This window comes from Acipenser ruthenus, chromosome 3 (genome assembly GCF_902713425.1).
Source record: "Acipenser ruthenus chromosome 3, fAciRut3.2 maternal haplotype, whole genome shotgun sequence".
Taxonomy (NCBI): domain Eukaryota; kingdom Metazoa; phylum Chordata; class Actinopteri; order Acipenseriformes; family Acipenseridae; genus Acipenser; species Acipenser ruthenus.
Window position 1 is genome coordinate 89,971,092 of NC_081191.1, and position 15,155 is coordinate 89,986,246.

The 15,155-nt window shown below is 38.0% G+C and overlaps 1 protein-coding gene across 3 annotated transcripts in view; it reads right to left on the reverse strand.

Moving 5' to 3' along the window:
- The window catches only part of LOC117435530 (transcriptional activator GLI3-like), a 123,650-nt gene that overhangs the window by 13,298 nt on the left and 95,197 nt on the right, over positions 1–15,155 (reverse strand). For all 3 annotated transcript variants that reach the window (XM_059018740.1, XM_059018739.1, XM_059018741.1), the window contains 4 exons: positions 13,312–13,528; positions 12,413–12,526; positions 11,021–11,161; positions 686–835 (listed from right to left, as the gene is read on the reverse strand). In XM_059018740.1, coding sequence (XP_058874723.1) covers positions 686–835; positions 11,021–11,161; positions 12,413–12,526; positions 13,312–13,528 — 622 coding nt within the window. The remainder of the gene's footprint in view (positions 1–685; positions 836–11,020; positions 11,162–12,412; positions 12,527–13,311; positions 13,529–15,155) is intronic.

Here is a 15,155-nt window from a genome sequence, read left to right on the forward strand (position 1 = left end):
CTATAAAATGAAATACTTCTACTAAAAGTACATTTATCACACACTACAGACCTGCTTCATACAGGTTGTTCAAAAGGTAAGCTTTAATTAAACAGTAATTTTGTTCACCATGGCCAGTTATGCAAGATACCATGAATGATTTTATGAATGATTTTTAAAATCCATTTAAAAAATCATTCATTCAGTTTAAACATACTGTAATAAAATATGAACAAACAAGGTTATGAAACACTGCATGCAGTAAAAAGGAAACAAAAAAAGCTACAAAAATCAATATTGCAACTGATGGGCTTTCATCAACAAATACTTGTGAAGGAAGATTTTTTTTTTGCTGTCTCCACAGGTACTTTTTGAAGGACTATCAGTTTTAAAAATTGATTTTTTTTACACCTTGTATTGTTCTTTAGCGGCTCTCTTTTGTTATGTATTGGGTGAGTGCTCTTCACTCACTATACTGTTGTGCTCGATACATACACTCTTGTGTGGTGACAACTGCTTGACATTTTAAATAGAACGGCTGTGATTGTCTGTGTACTGATATGTTGCAATCAAGTCCATTTGTACGTGACTTGTAGGAATTGCATCAGCCTGGTGTCCCTAAGGACACCCTCGCAAATAAAGTGTCTTAGCCTGGTATGTGAGACTTTTAATTAAATAAAGATGAAACGGTGATTTGCAAGCCTACCGTGCACTTGTGTGGTTTCTCCCCTGTGTGTCTCCTCATGTGAACCACCAGCATGTACTGAGCCTTAAAAGGCTTTTGCTCCCTAGAGCAATCCAGCCAGCGACAGACAAACTCTTTCTTCTCCCCATGGATGTGGTCATTGTTAATATGCTGGAAACAAAAAAAAAACACACACACCATTTTGTAAGTATAACTTACCTTTTTTTTCCTAATTGTTTTTTTAAAAGGCAGGCCACTGTCAGACGCCACAACTTATTTCCAAAGGGTTCTTGCTTATACTAAGATTTATGTCTCTATTGGGACAGAGGCACAAGGAGGTTAAGCGACTTCCCCATTACATGTATAATAAGGCACTGTTTCAACTTTGATAGAAGGCTAAGATGCTCTGTATATTTATGGCTCCAGCATTAACTTTTAAAAGGGGCCTTGTCATGTATTACATCTGTAGTCAATAACTTTAAATTATTATTTCCCACATTAAATGGCCCTAGGGTATAACATGTATTAATAATACTTAGATATCAAAGGGCTATCAAGTACATTTTAATTAAGATCCACTATAATGAACATATACAGTCAGCACTCACACATCCAACCTTATAAAATTTTGACTTTAGTGACGGTTAAACGAGTGTGACGCATATCTGATTATTTCATTTTGGCCCGTTCCACCCCTTTTTTTCAGGGAACACAAAAAAGATACAATGTCAGAAATACATAGCTGAAAGGACTGTGTTTTAAAATAAGTAGGCTTCCATTTAGATGTACTGTAGTTGGTTTACAGTACTATATTTTCATCAAAATGTTACCCATGCACAGAACTGCGTAAAAGATAAAAGGCAATGCAATTTAGCAAAAGATTAAAAAAACAACAACACCAGTTTCCAGAATTAAAACAGCATTCAAAGTCACTATTCTAAATTGTAGAATAGAGCTCGATAAGGCCCTAATGTCGCATTTCACTTGCAAATGAAAATGCAAAAAAGCAACTAAAAATCACAGATCTAAAACTGTTTCATGATTAACTTTTACATAACCGCAGCTTGTCTTGCTCGCTATGTTTTTGCTGCATTTTCATCATGTGAAATTGGAGGAAGCGCTTTGTAACTGCACAATAAAGACAGACTGATGTAAACATGTAATCAAATCTACCAGTATAAACATCAGTGTTTTCTCCTCGCTTGTTTTTGAACCCTCCACACCTTTACTGAGAAAAGCTTTTGAACACTTTTTACATTTCCCATATCCATCTTCGAGAGGTGGAACAATAAGAAACAATGCCAAGCAGGCAAATGTTTCAGCTAATGCCTTAATCAGTGCAGTGAGTCCAACTGTGTGAAGAGTTAAGGTCTGATTACACTGGGCGCGGTAGTGGAAAGCGGTAAACCATGCGGCAAAAAAAATAGAATCTATTGTTTTGAATGGGTGCAATTACACTGAGTGCGGAACGGAAAAGCGGCACGGCGGACAACTGCGAGGGATAAAAACCAGAGCGATTTTTTGAAAATATACCGCGCGGCAAATCTCCATCTAGACCAATCAACTGAAGTGCTGTTGTATGATGTTATCTGCACTATGTACAGTGAGAGACGGCGAACAAAAGACTGATTTGGAGGTGCAAAAATGCCCTCAACTGTGTGATATGTCTCGTCCAGATTATAAGGAAACGCTAAAGCAAGCAAGAGACCTGGGACACCATAGCGGCCAAACTAGACATGTCAAGTAAAAATATTTGCATTTGAAGAGCAACAGAAAACATACACTATATAGCACACTGTATGCCATAGACCTCCAAGCAAAACACTTCAAAGTTGAAAAGAAAGAGGTCTCAATAATGACGGGTTCTTGTAGCATTTCAAGGAGGTTTTTCATACAGGTTTACAGTGTAATCAGACCTTTAGAGGGAGTTTCCCCCTCCCCCAGGAAGCCAGTAGTTAATTGGCTCCCAGTGCTTTTTGAATATGTACATGCCTGGAAGTGGGGTTACAATTCAGTGGGAAGGGTTTATGGTGGTTATTTAATCTGAGGTCAGTACAAGACCTACAAAGGGTTTGTAAACATATAGCTAAATTGTCTGTGTGAAGACAGACTTTCAAACTTATTCTGTTTTCACAACAGGTTCTGGTTATTTACAGAGGGGAAATCAAAGAGAATAGACAGTATATTTTTCAAGTACTGGGTAGATGCACCATAGTCTCAATGTTAACATTCTATAGGATTTCAAAGAAAACTTGTCCCATTACATTTTGTATTCACCCCTGCAAGAGGACTGGTGACAGATATACAACTACAGCAGTTTCTATTGGGAGATTTAAAAGGACAATGTTGTTTAGGCAAAGCATTTCAAATGCCACAGCTTATAAAGGCAGTGTACAGCTCTTCTAAATCAGCGACTAAAGACTTTGAGGGGCCATTTGTTGTAAAAGTTTTACAGAGTCCAACCACTGACTGATATGGGTTAAACACTGACTGGTATGAAAACAAAAATACACAGAGACAGAGAATCCTCTGGGGATAAGTCAACATCTGGCCCTTTTACAAAGAAAATACTGTACTTCTCTCAGAAGTGCCTTCTGAGGCAATTTAAACACAGAGAGACAGACATAATATCCTGAAGAGGGGGAAACCTGCATTACTGCATTCCTGACTGAGGAGAAAGGGATCTGCCCCAAGGACACAAGGGAAAAAGTGAAAAACTCATCTAGGACTCAACTTCTCTGCAATCATTTATAACACAAACCAATTCTGTCAGTCTCTTTCATTTTGCATTCAATGTGTAGCACAGGAAGTTGTCATTCATAACTAATTCAATGCTGTCATAAATACTGGCTCTTGAGGGACTGTCACAAAGACGGCCGGAGAGGGTGGCGTCAGACCAGAAGCAGGAAATAAACAGACAGAGAGGGGTGGTTTGGTGAAGCTGAGCGAATGCTTTCGCTCAGCATTTAATAAACAGCACTGAAAATAAAAGGTTGGAACAGACAAAACACAAGACATGGCACTTGCGCCAAAATAAATAGATAAACAAAACGTACTAAACACTTAAACAGACAGACGAACAAACACGGTGAGTGAAAACTCTAACTATTCACTTTTATATATTCACAATTACCTCTGTCTCCAATCCCGTTCTCCACTCACCGAACACCCAACCCCGAGTGAAAGAAAATGTGTCTATATATACTGTTGTGCTGGGATTCAATTACTAATTAATTATTCACTTGAATCCCAGCACGTGAATTAATTCTGTGCAACCCCGTGCTTACATATTACATTTAACCAGCACGTGAAGTGATTTGTGCCCTCCTCGTGCCTAAATACAAATCTACACTTTTTAAATCACACGTGAAACACAGACCCGTTTATATCCCGTGTACCAATCTATACACCAACATTAACACACGCACGCAACATACAACACATAATATACACACAGGGGCGGGCACACTGCCACAGGAACACACAATGTTTACTTGTGAAAATGAAATAAAAGGGCATAAAGGAAGAGGTGGAATGGAAACTGGCTCATGCTACAGCTGAAGAACATTCGGGGCTCTCAATCAGTAGTACCCGAAACCTCTAGTCAGTTTGAAACCATCAGAGTTCTAACTAAGAGGGTATGATTATTAAATTGAAACTATCATTTAAAATGTAGTGTTTTATTACATGCAACACCAGCACTGGCTACTACAGGTTTGAAACACAATAGGGAATGATATAGAACACTATGTTTTCTAAATAAAATACTAGACAACATTATCAAAAGTGAACTAAAACAAAGCACCCTAGTAGTATAATCTACAGGTATGCCATATCAGATCAAACAGTTTGTAAATATGACGTAATACTATGGAAATGTTGCTATATGTTGAATACAATACAGCAGTGCTAAGGTTAATTTCTAGAAATCTCACAGCACCCGTCTAGCTTGATACGGCCTTTATGCCCTGCTTCCATGTGCTTGTCCAAAAGTGAACGAACTGTAACCAAAATAAACCGTTCTTTAAAAAATCCACTTTCAAAATGTAAGAAAGCACAACTGGACTTTCTAAGACTCAGACTTTTATCAAAACGTTTGTTTTGTCTGTATAGACAATGGATCAAGACTCTCAACACCAACACAGCAAAACAGCTTCAATCTTTACGTATTAACATTACTAAACAGACATGACGCTCATTCTAAACTACCATACTCTCTAGCTGTCAAAGCGAACATGCTAAAAGTTTGAGGCTATAACAACCGTTTGTAACCATATGCGACAGCCAACCTCTATTGTTGCCCTTCTCTTTTCCTATAGGAGCTGCCCGATCTTGGGTCGAAAGTTCTTTGCAATACAAAAGCGTTTTATTTGGGAATCCCCTCATATCCTACCATGCCCTAGCATGTTCAAATTCCTCACAGACTGTGTGTATACAAGGGATAAACCTAACGACTGGGGGTGTCAACTGATATAAATGACTGTGGAAGAAAGCTTGATGCATGGTTTAAGCTCTGAAAGTGGAATGTCCACTATTGTTTGTGATTATGGATCACGTCATGATCTAATAGCAATTTTTATATAATCAATAATTTCCATGCTGAGCAGACAGGTCTTTTCCCTAAGAATCGACAAACAGGTACTGATAGTGCAGGGGATGGTTATTAATCTTCACCTTGCCAGCTTATGTGCCAACAACTGTAAAAGCACCACCAAGATGGATTTAGCAGCTACATTACATGATGGCTGGAAAAGGCTTATTGTTACACACACACAATCACGTGTTACCACGATTATCAGGACTTCCCATAGGGAGACATAAAAAATAAAAGCACACATGTTTACTTTTTCCTTCTTTTTTGAAAGTTAATTTGAAAGGAGCCCTGGATATGCATTGTAGTTTAAGTATTAAGCAATTTCACAAATCTGTGGGACCCAAGCTACCACTTAGCTTTATCAATTACAGGCTAATAAATCATATGTCTTTTGAGATGGCCAAAGTGCTTTGTACAACCCCCCCCCCCCCCACCACCCAACAAAAAATGGCATCTGTAATTCAGCAAAGCCTTTGCATCTTGAAATAAGATACAGACAGATAACAGACATAATCCTTCTACTGATCAAAAAAGAATCTGCATTTTACCAATTAAAGCACCCCTGCCAAAAGCAAAAAATGGGGCAGCTCTCAGACTCTGCTGAAGTTTATCTCAGCAGAACACAAGGGAGGAATACAGCTAGAGCTTTGTCTCATTTAAATCTGACTACGTTATCTCCCTCCAAGAACGGCAGCATCTTAGCTGCAATGGGGGTGATGCGCTGATATGGCATGAAGACCTATTATCAGCAGTACCTATGGCCTCTGCAGTGTTTGAACCAATACTGTGCATCAATAACACCCTTTTTTTTTAAATGTTTTAACTTGAAACCAAACCCCTTTTTAAGTGGTTCTGCGACTCCTTTTATGAAAAAAAGAACTTAAGAAAAAAAGCCAAGAATCCAAAATAAAAAAGCAGGCATGGAAAACCACATTAGCTCGGCTCACTGACTGTACACAGATGATAAGCAAGTTAAATCAGGCTGATATGATTGTTATCTTATCGCCTGCACCAAAGCGTTTATGAAGATGATAAAAATCACATCACGGTCAGAGAAACCTGTATTTTGAACAGAAGCACAGCAGATTTGAGAGGGAGGGGGGCATTATTAAATGATAGCTTGAGCAACATATAAGTATTTAATTTTTACGCTTTAATATAAATATGTAAGATATTTTTTATTTTTTTTTGCTTGGCATTCAAATTAAATAAATAAAACCTATACAAATGAAAAGGCCACCATTAAGAATGCTAAGATAAATAAACATTACAATAATATCTCCAGCAGAGCTTTAATTAATCTTTCAGATTCACTTTTCCACATTCTTTTGGGCCCGAAGAAAACCACAAACAGCATGCTTAAAATGTTTTTTTTTTCCTGCCAGAAGCAGTCTTTTATATGGTATTTTAGAAAAGCAGGCAATGAATTTAAAGCAGGACCTCAAGTTGAGCCACCGTGGACTTTTTTCTTTTTTTTTTTAATTCTTTAAAAAAAAAAAAATTAAGACGAGTACAAAGGGACCCATTGTTTAAACTCCTGATATATGGAGATTTCCAACATCAAATACCTTTGCAGTAAACCACTCTTGCTCCAAATATATTATTTATCCCATTTTTGGGGACCATAAAGATAAAGCCGTCTTCAAATCAGCTGTGTCAAATTAAGAGAAAGGGGCTCCAGAGGCAAAAAACTTTAGAAGCATTGTTATCAGCTTCAGCTGTAAAAGAGATTGTGGAACTTCTTTTAAAACTGTGCTCTGCTATCAACTGTACTTGTTGTAAGAAATAAAAAAAAAACCTATCTGGCATAGCAACAGACCTAATTCTCCTCTCAATGTATAAGCCTTGGCTAATGTAAAACACATGGAGGCTCTGTGCACTGAAGTTCAAACTACAGTGGAATTCCGACTGAGCAGCGGCTCAATGAGTGAACCAGAACAAGGGCAGAAGTTGTCAAGATTTTAAACCTTTCAGCAGCAAAGCCCTTCAAATGCAGTCAGCAACCTATTCCATGGCAAGGATATCAATTATAGATAGGGGTTACTTTAGCTAGCAGCTGGTACTGTCAGACACTAGATAGACAACCATGAAGAGCAGTGAATCTTTCTATTAAACATAAGGAAAAAAGAAGGGGGGAGCAAGGATATGCAGCATTATAAGGATGGACTGGATGAAAGCTGTATATATTACTATCTGTAATGTAATTGCAATTTAATTCAGTTTTGATTGTTTCTTTTTATTTCATTAAACTTTATTTATTTTAAAGCATTTCAAATATAAAATGGCAGAACAGAAGGCTGCTGGCAAATAATTACAAATATCAATGCTAGTTGCCAAAAAGCATGTCCACTTAAATGAACAGCTGTCTACAGCTGCATAACAGTAAATAGCAGGGCTGCACAGGAGTTACCATTGAATGTCTGATTTCAAACTTGTCAAAATTCCTCATTAACGTTTCCTCATTAACGTTTCCTATGATCAAGAGCAGAGAATGGGTTAATTGCTTTTATTATCTGCACTTTATGTCCACTGCTCTTAGCTCTGGTGAGTCCTGGTTATTTTCCCAGAAACAAAGTAAAGTCTCTCTAATAAAGCTTTGAGCTAGGAGTCGCAACTCCCTGGGTGCAGGGGTTTCGCTGTCGCTCGTCACTCTCGTAATTTGCAAATGTTTTTTGAAAGTGACGACAAAAAAAAAGTGGAATCGTCACTAGTGACGATCGTTTCTGTTTGTACTATTTAAAAAAATCAATTTTTTTAGTCACACACAACGTCTCGTTCTTTAAAAGAAGGGATCGCTAAACCATAGAGTCACTGCTGCTGATCAGATCAGCGCCTCGGCCTCATCGATTCATTGACTCTGCAACGTTCTCATCCCGTGGTAAGCGACGTAAATGCAGTCAGCCATTCAGCGCCTTAGTTTCATGTTGCGTGTCAGTTACCATGGTAACCCAGACCGCTTTATGAGGCTGTACTCGGTGCTGCTGTAGCTTTCAGCCTCGCATTATTCTTTGCAACCTGACAGCTTCTGCCGCTGCGCTTTCACGATTAGAGAGTTCTGCTCAAACCTTTGCACCCGCAGTGTTAGCGCCATTGCGCCAATGTCCCACTGAAATTCTCTTAACGCGCTCGTGTGTCCCCCTTCAATGACCAGAAGCAATCAATACCAATACGCAGTAAATGAATGTATGTTGTATTACCATGACATGTCTGACGACAGGCTAATCTTTTTTACTTGTTTGTTTACACTTGCGTTTTCATAATTAAACTCCCGTGCTTTTATTCTCCAGTCCAGTATAATGCGCTCACACCCGCCCTGGTTACACAGGCAGCTTCACAGTAAAGCCTGGACAACAACATCAGGCTTGTTAACAACATGGCCCGGCGCAAATACAACCTCGTATCCCTGTTACACCCGACCATTACTTCTGGAAGAATAAGTAATAAGCTTCGGCAGTGACTGTTGAAATATAGGTTATTATAGTTGTGATTAAAAATACTGTCTGCAGAAGGTTTGTGAAACGGAAACGCATCATTACCTAAAAAAAGAAAAAAAGTAGCCTACGGTAACGTTATAAAATATGTGAAATGTGTCTTTTCTATGACCAAAAATGCTAAAATTCAGGGCCAAATTTATTCCGTATGAGTTAAGCACCAACTGTCTATTGACCATTTCGCCAGTAGGGGTATGTGGTTTTATACGGCACTGTATATATATGCCTACAATACATCTTGCATTGAGTAAACACCACTGGAATCGGAATAAAGGAAATTCTTATGTAATACAGTTCACGTGCAGCATGGTTTTGGTAAGTATAATTTTCTAAACTATATAATTATGTGCAGTATTAAAATAAGTTAAAAACATACCAAATCCACAAAACCAACGAAATACATAGTGTATATTTGACATTTTATTTGTAGTGTTCTGTGTAACACGGGCCATCGTTTGACCTGAAGCAGATATACGCGTTTATCATATTATCAACAACACCAACGTGTAAAAATAACGCAACAATTGTTTTGAAACTGTCCAAAATATTTACTTGGTGGCTAAGAATGAAAAATGTCAAGATAAAAATGTCATTTTGTATATGGAAATTGTCAAAATAAAAGGGGAAGCTGGAAGAATTTACCAGTCAGGACAACTGCATTTAAATACTACTACTATTAAACTGTATCTGTTGGTAATGTGGTTTCTTCTAGCAGTTTTCAAACTGGGGTACTCGAGAAAAATTCTGAAATGGCAGACAACGCATTTTGTTTAGTACCACTTGCCAATCTATTGCAAACTTTTGTCACGTAATCAGAGTTTAATCGCTAACACCGGACTGAAGCGCTGTGACAGCGTTCAGTGCACACATGGCTAATTTACATATTAAATATGTACATTTTAAATAAGCCCTGTTGTTTAAATGTAATATAAACAGTTGGGCGGTTACTGCAGTTTGTCTGGGATACAAAAAAAGACATTTTAAAAAACTAACCCTAGTCTTTAACTCATTTTATTTCCTGTGTGCGTTCATGCCTGCAAGTCGATATTTTATTATTTTCAATGACCCGATTAAAGTTTATTGTAACTTAAGTACTACATTTCAAAATACAGAATGTATGGCCAATCAGAAACCAAAGTATTGTCATGCGGTCTAGTTTGACAAGCCGTTATGTCTGGTGAGAGTAGTTTTAGCTTTCAATCCAGTGAAAAAATGTGGATTGTTTGCTCAATACTAGTACATTACTAGCAAATGGCGATCAAGGCGAAATACCATCAAAGATTAAAAACGCCAAAAATGTCTTGCGACTGAAGCTCTCTCCAACTTCCCTGCCATTATCAGTGATTTGTGTGGTAACAAGCAGGGACATCTATGACATTGATACGGTAAGCGTTTTATTGTTGTTTTTTTAATTAGCATCAGTACTGTACGTTTTAGTCACCAATAATTAAAAAATGCCAGTAATATGTTTTCGTATTGAGGCCAGCTGTAGAGATGCGTAGATAGTGAACTTTACCTTCTTTTCTATAACTTTATCATCAATATAAATACATGATTGCTGTAAACTTGTGCGCGCGAATTAAAAAACAAAACTGTTAGCCAATACTGTAAAATGTCGCAGAAGAAAATCCACTCGTTTTTTCAGCGTGGCCACAGCAGAGTGAAACAGAACAAACAGAACAACAAGTTGTAGAAAATGAAGACTTGGATTCGGAACACCAGAAAAAAGAACAAATAAAGCTCACACGTGTCAGATAACAAAAAAGAAAACAAGCAGCAAAGTTTCAGCCTTATTGGAAAACTCTGTTTCCATGGGTTGTATATAATATTCTAACACTGTTTTTTTCTTCTTTTTATTGTAAAAAGACATACATGGTATAAGCAATTCATAATGCATTCTGTGTCTGTATGTAGCTTTTCAGGGCAAATAAATCTGGTTCTTGAATTTTAATGTTCTAAAACTTTACAGCTCGACATTACCAATTTATTTAAACTGTAGAGCATTATTAAAACGGTTTAAATTAAATAATTGTTTTGGTCAATACAGTGATTTAAGGTATAAAATAAAAACAGGATTCATAACACCCTTGAAGACTTGAGCTGTGCGCCAGTAGTGACTACTGAATATCTGGAGTGACTAATGTTTTTAGAAAGGATTAGTCACTAGTGACTACAAAAATCTAGAACCCAGGGGAAACCCTGCCTGGGTGTCAGAGTGCCTACCCTCTCGTGAAAAAAGGTCACATAGTTTTCTGAATGTCGATAACTTACATGGACTAACTGTTCCTGTGTGTCAAACTCTCGGGAACAGCCTTCCCAATGACAGTTTGTCTCGTATACCACCTCAGGCTCTTGCTTGCTTTCATCCTTGTCTCCCTCTTCCTTTACCAAGGTCATTCCTTCAGGCTGTTCCTAACAGAAGAAATGGAGTGGGGTGGAAAAAAGGAAAAGGGATTTATTTAGACAGTTAGCATTAAAAAGGTGGCCTAAAAGTTGAAAGTACTCTCCTGGTTCCCAATACAGTGCTTCTATCCCTTAATGTTTAAATATAGCTCTCACACCAGAATCAAACTCTTAACACTGAAGTTTGACCTCAGAATGAAACATTACCTCTGGCAATGCAATGTAAAACAGAGTGGTTGTTTGGAATCGTGTTTACATTTCTGTACAACTGCAGCTGACCTCCTTAATTGCCTACAGTGACGGGATGTCTAGATGGTGTATACGACAGTATAAGACTATTGCGAAATGTCAATTAGATTTAATAGGTGTTTCAGACCCCCCTTTCTAAAATGGGGTGCATGAATTGCAGAAAAGGAAATGTAAAGCAAATCCTTATTCTACATTAAACCTGATATATGTTCTGTTGTATGCTATGTATGTTAAGAATCCCCGTCTGTAGGTTGTTTCATTACTGAAGGTATATTTCACTGTCAACTTAAAATGTTTAAGGGGCCAAAAGCGTATGACATTTAGTGAGGAAATCTGACCTCCTTACAGCTGTACATAATAACATATTTTCACATTTCTCAGGCACAGTGGTACGATTTGTGTTTGAAGTGACCGATTCCATTTTATTCCATTGTTGAATGAGGAACAGGTCTGGTGCAGAACAGCATTACAAACGTAAATATTTCCCCTGGTACACAGCCACAGTGTGCGTGATCGCTAAGGCTGCTAAATCAAATCCCTCCTGCCTGTCCTTTTCAAAGTAAGATGTTCACAGCCTTTCCAAAACATGTTTTACATTATGCTGCCACACTGCTTCACTTTAAAGGTCCTAAAAGCATGACTTGGAGGTATTTACTGAGTGGAAAGATTCATTCACAAGAATGTGGCTGCAGATTCCTTAACAATCTATAAACACACACACTTACACATTATACAAGCTATATGAAAACTGCCACACTGCCTGCTGGTTTTCTACTGTTATTAAATCACCATATTTATCTTTTTCAGTGCAAAGCAAAGCCAAAACAAAGGAGGGCAAAATAGTTTGCATTACATTGTGTAATTGGTCCCATAGCTCTGTGTTTGATGCAATGTGTGTACCTCAGGTCTTTGGGAGTACATATCAATAAATATTCTATAGATTTAGTGTGTCGGCTCTGGGCGAAAAAAGGGGGAGACAGGGGCTGATTAATTGAATTCTGGATGCCATACCTGCATGCTTCCTGCACCTGGGCTGGAAAGATCTTCATCTGGTTTGATCTTGGAGCGCTTGTTATGCATTGGGTCTCCCGTACTGCTCACTGCTGACTCACTGGTGGGCTTGTTCTGCTCAAAGAAAGACTTTGTTAGGCAATTCAGGGTGGGTGGAAAGGATAAGGCTTTCCTTTTCAGTTTAACAAGATTGTGTTGTTCTGTAACCAAGCAGGTTTTAGATACTCTAAGGCGCTGTGTTTATAAGGTAAAGTGGCAAAATATTTAAAATAAAAACAGAACTATCTGGGGGTGGCCATTGTACTGTAAACGAGAGTAAAAAAAGAAGATTGAAAAGTAGCACAGGAATAAGAAAGACTGGTATAACAGAATCCAGATGAGGATTAGGATTAGTACTAACACCATTTTCTTGCAACATTTTTTCTGTACACATATTTAAAGTATTTTTAAAACAATGAGTAGTTTGTGTCTGTTGTACTGCTAACTGAACCATAAGGAGCTGAAACGGAATTGCTTGGAAATGTCTTGGAATGAATCTTAATGGGTTTTAAAGAAAGATGTTCTATTGTTTACAATGTTAAAAGCTGGCTATTAACTCTGAAACCTTAAGGCCTCCATTGGAAATGAATGGACACGGCCAATGAAGTGACTGATGCCAAAACTGTCACCACAAATAAAAAGCTTTGAAATAAAAAGCATTTATTAGGTTCCAAATATGTAATTTAAAACATGTCATGGACACTAAGCAATATGTGTTTAACATCCTGTGCTGTGAACCAGATTAATACTTCTGGAGGTTACTCGATTCCTGTTTCCCATTGACTCCCGTGATTAATTGCATCACATAACTGTGCCATACTGTGTTAACAAGCTGTTTGGAAGATGTTGTTACTTCTCACCTGTGTGGACTCGGAAGGCCCTGTGCTGACTTGTGCTGAGCTCAGGACATTTGGGATACCGGGGATGGGCCTTTGGGTGGCAAAAGTCGGAGCAGGATGGATGAGGGGAGGGCTGTGTCCGAAGGCAGAGCCTATGCTTGGCTGACGACTCATTAACTGCTGATGCATCTGCTGGAGGGCCACTGGGGTAGGAGGGTAGGCAAAGCTCAGAGCAGGGCTAGAACAGGAGTGAACAATAACTAAGATCAGGACGGCTTCCTTCTCATTAGCAGAACGACATTCTCACGGATTAGTTTTTTTTCTGCTGATCTTTTTATTAGTTTATACACAGCAATGTGTGAGAGACAACATTTGTTTATATGGAAGAGACTTTGGATAAATATTATACCAACAGTACAGCTAATCCCTTTTACAATGGTTAAACGTTAAGTAAATATTCTAAACTTTTTTAACATCCCTTGTGGTGTCATATTTCTTTTTAAAATTTAAAACCGAAGGTTTTACCCCTTTAAGAAAATGATCATTCAAACGCATGCTTGATTTCTACAGTTCATAAGGAACTAAGACACAGAGAAAAGTTACAATAATGATAAACAGGTTTAAAGGTTATCAGTTTACAAATAAAAATCAAATTTAAATAATTCAACACTATCAAAATTAGCTTGAAAATAGGCATATCTATTTTAGATGTGAAAACACACAACTACCGATACAACAGTTGAAAACATCAAAAAAGGCAGCATTCACAGTTCATCAAAAACAAAAGTTGAATATGGCCGTACAAGTGAGTTTTACAAGTAGTTCTATATATTTCTTCCAGTGTATGAAGCAATTTATTTAAACCTGACGCAGGCTAAGTTGTTCCATATGTCTCCAGATCTTATTACCAGAGGATAGAAAATCAATTGGTTAAATGTGTTTTGGGCTCTATGCTTGTCATATCACTCATTTGTTTGTAAAGATTGCAAACTCAGTCCATCCAGGGTGTCACCTATAGAATTTCCATCAGGACTGTTTAGTTAAAGTAAATTGATGGATTAACCCCCATCTCTCCCCTCCCCTCTGCAACTGCCTCGATCAGTGATCAATGAGTTTTAATAGATGACATATTCCAAAGGGAAGACAAGTCTCCTGCCTCCAATTAAATTACATTAAATGTCTATTAAAGCACATTATATATGCTAATACCTGTCATCACTCCATTACTCCACTGTGTATTCCTCGACTATTGTGAGAGTAGAAGAGAAGTGCAGCTTGCAGTCAATCGGCACTGCCAAGCTACAGTAATGGAGCCAAGTTTTTTTGTTTTTTTTTTGTATTTAACTAGAGTACTCTTAACTGAACTTACACATTGGTCTCTTTGTACAGCAGTCTGAGGTACTGATGAATAATTAGGTGACATAATCCATTCAAATCACTGCTTAATTCTGAATGTGTTTTTAATAAAACCAATAGTTTTAAGATGACTCTATTTGCTTATAACATTTAGGATATAATATATCCATTTAGGATATAACATAAGACCTTGTCTAGAATATTGTGTTCAGTTCTGGTCACCTTGCTATATAAAGGATATTGCTGCCTTTTTTTTTTATTTAGTAGTCGGCAATTGATTTTTACCCAATTTTTCTCCCAATATGAAATAGCCAATTGTATTATTTTAGGCTCAGCTCACCGCTACCACCCCCACGCTGACTCGGGAGCGGCGAAGACAAACACACGCTGTCCTCCGAAACGTGTGCCATCAGCCGACTGCTTTTTCTCACTCTGCAGGCCCACCATGCAGCCACCTCAGAGCTACAGCGTTGGAGGACCATGCGGCTCACTGGCAAGCCCGTAGGTGC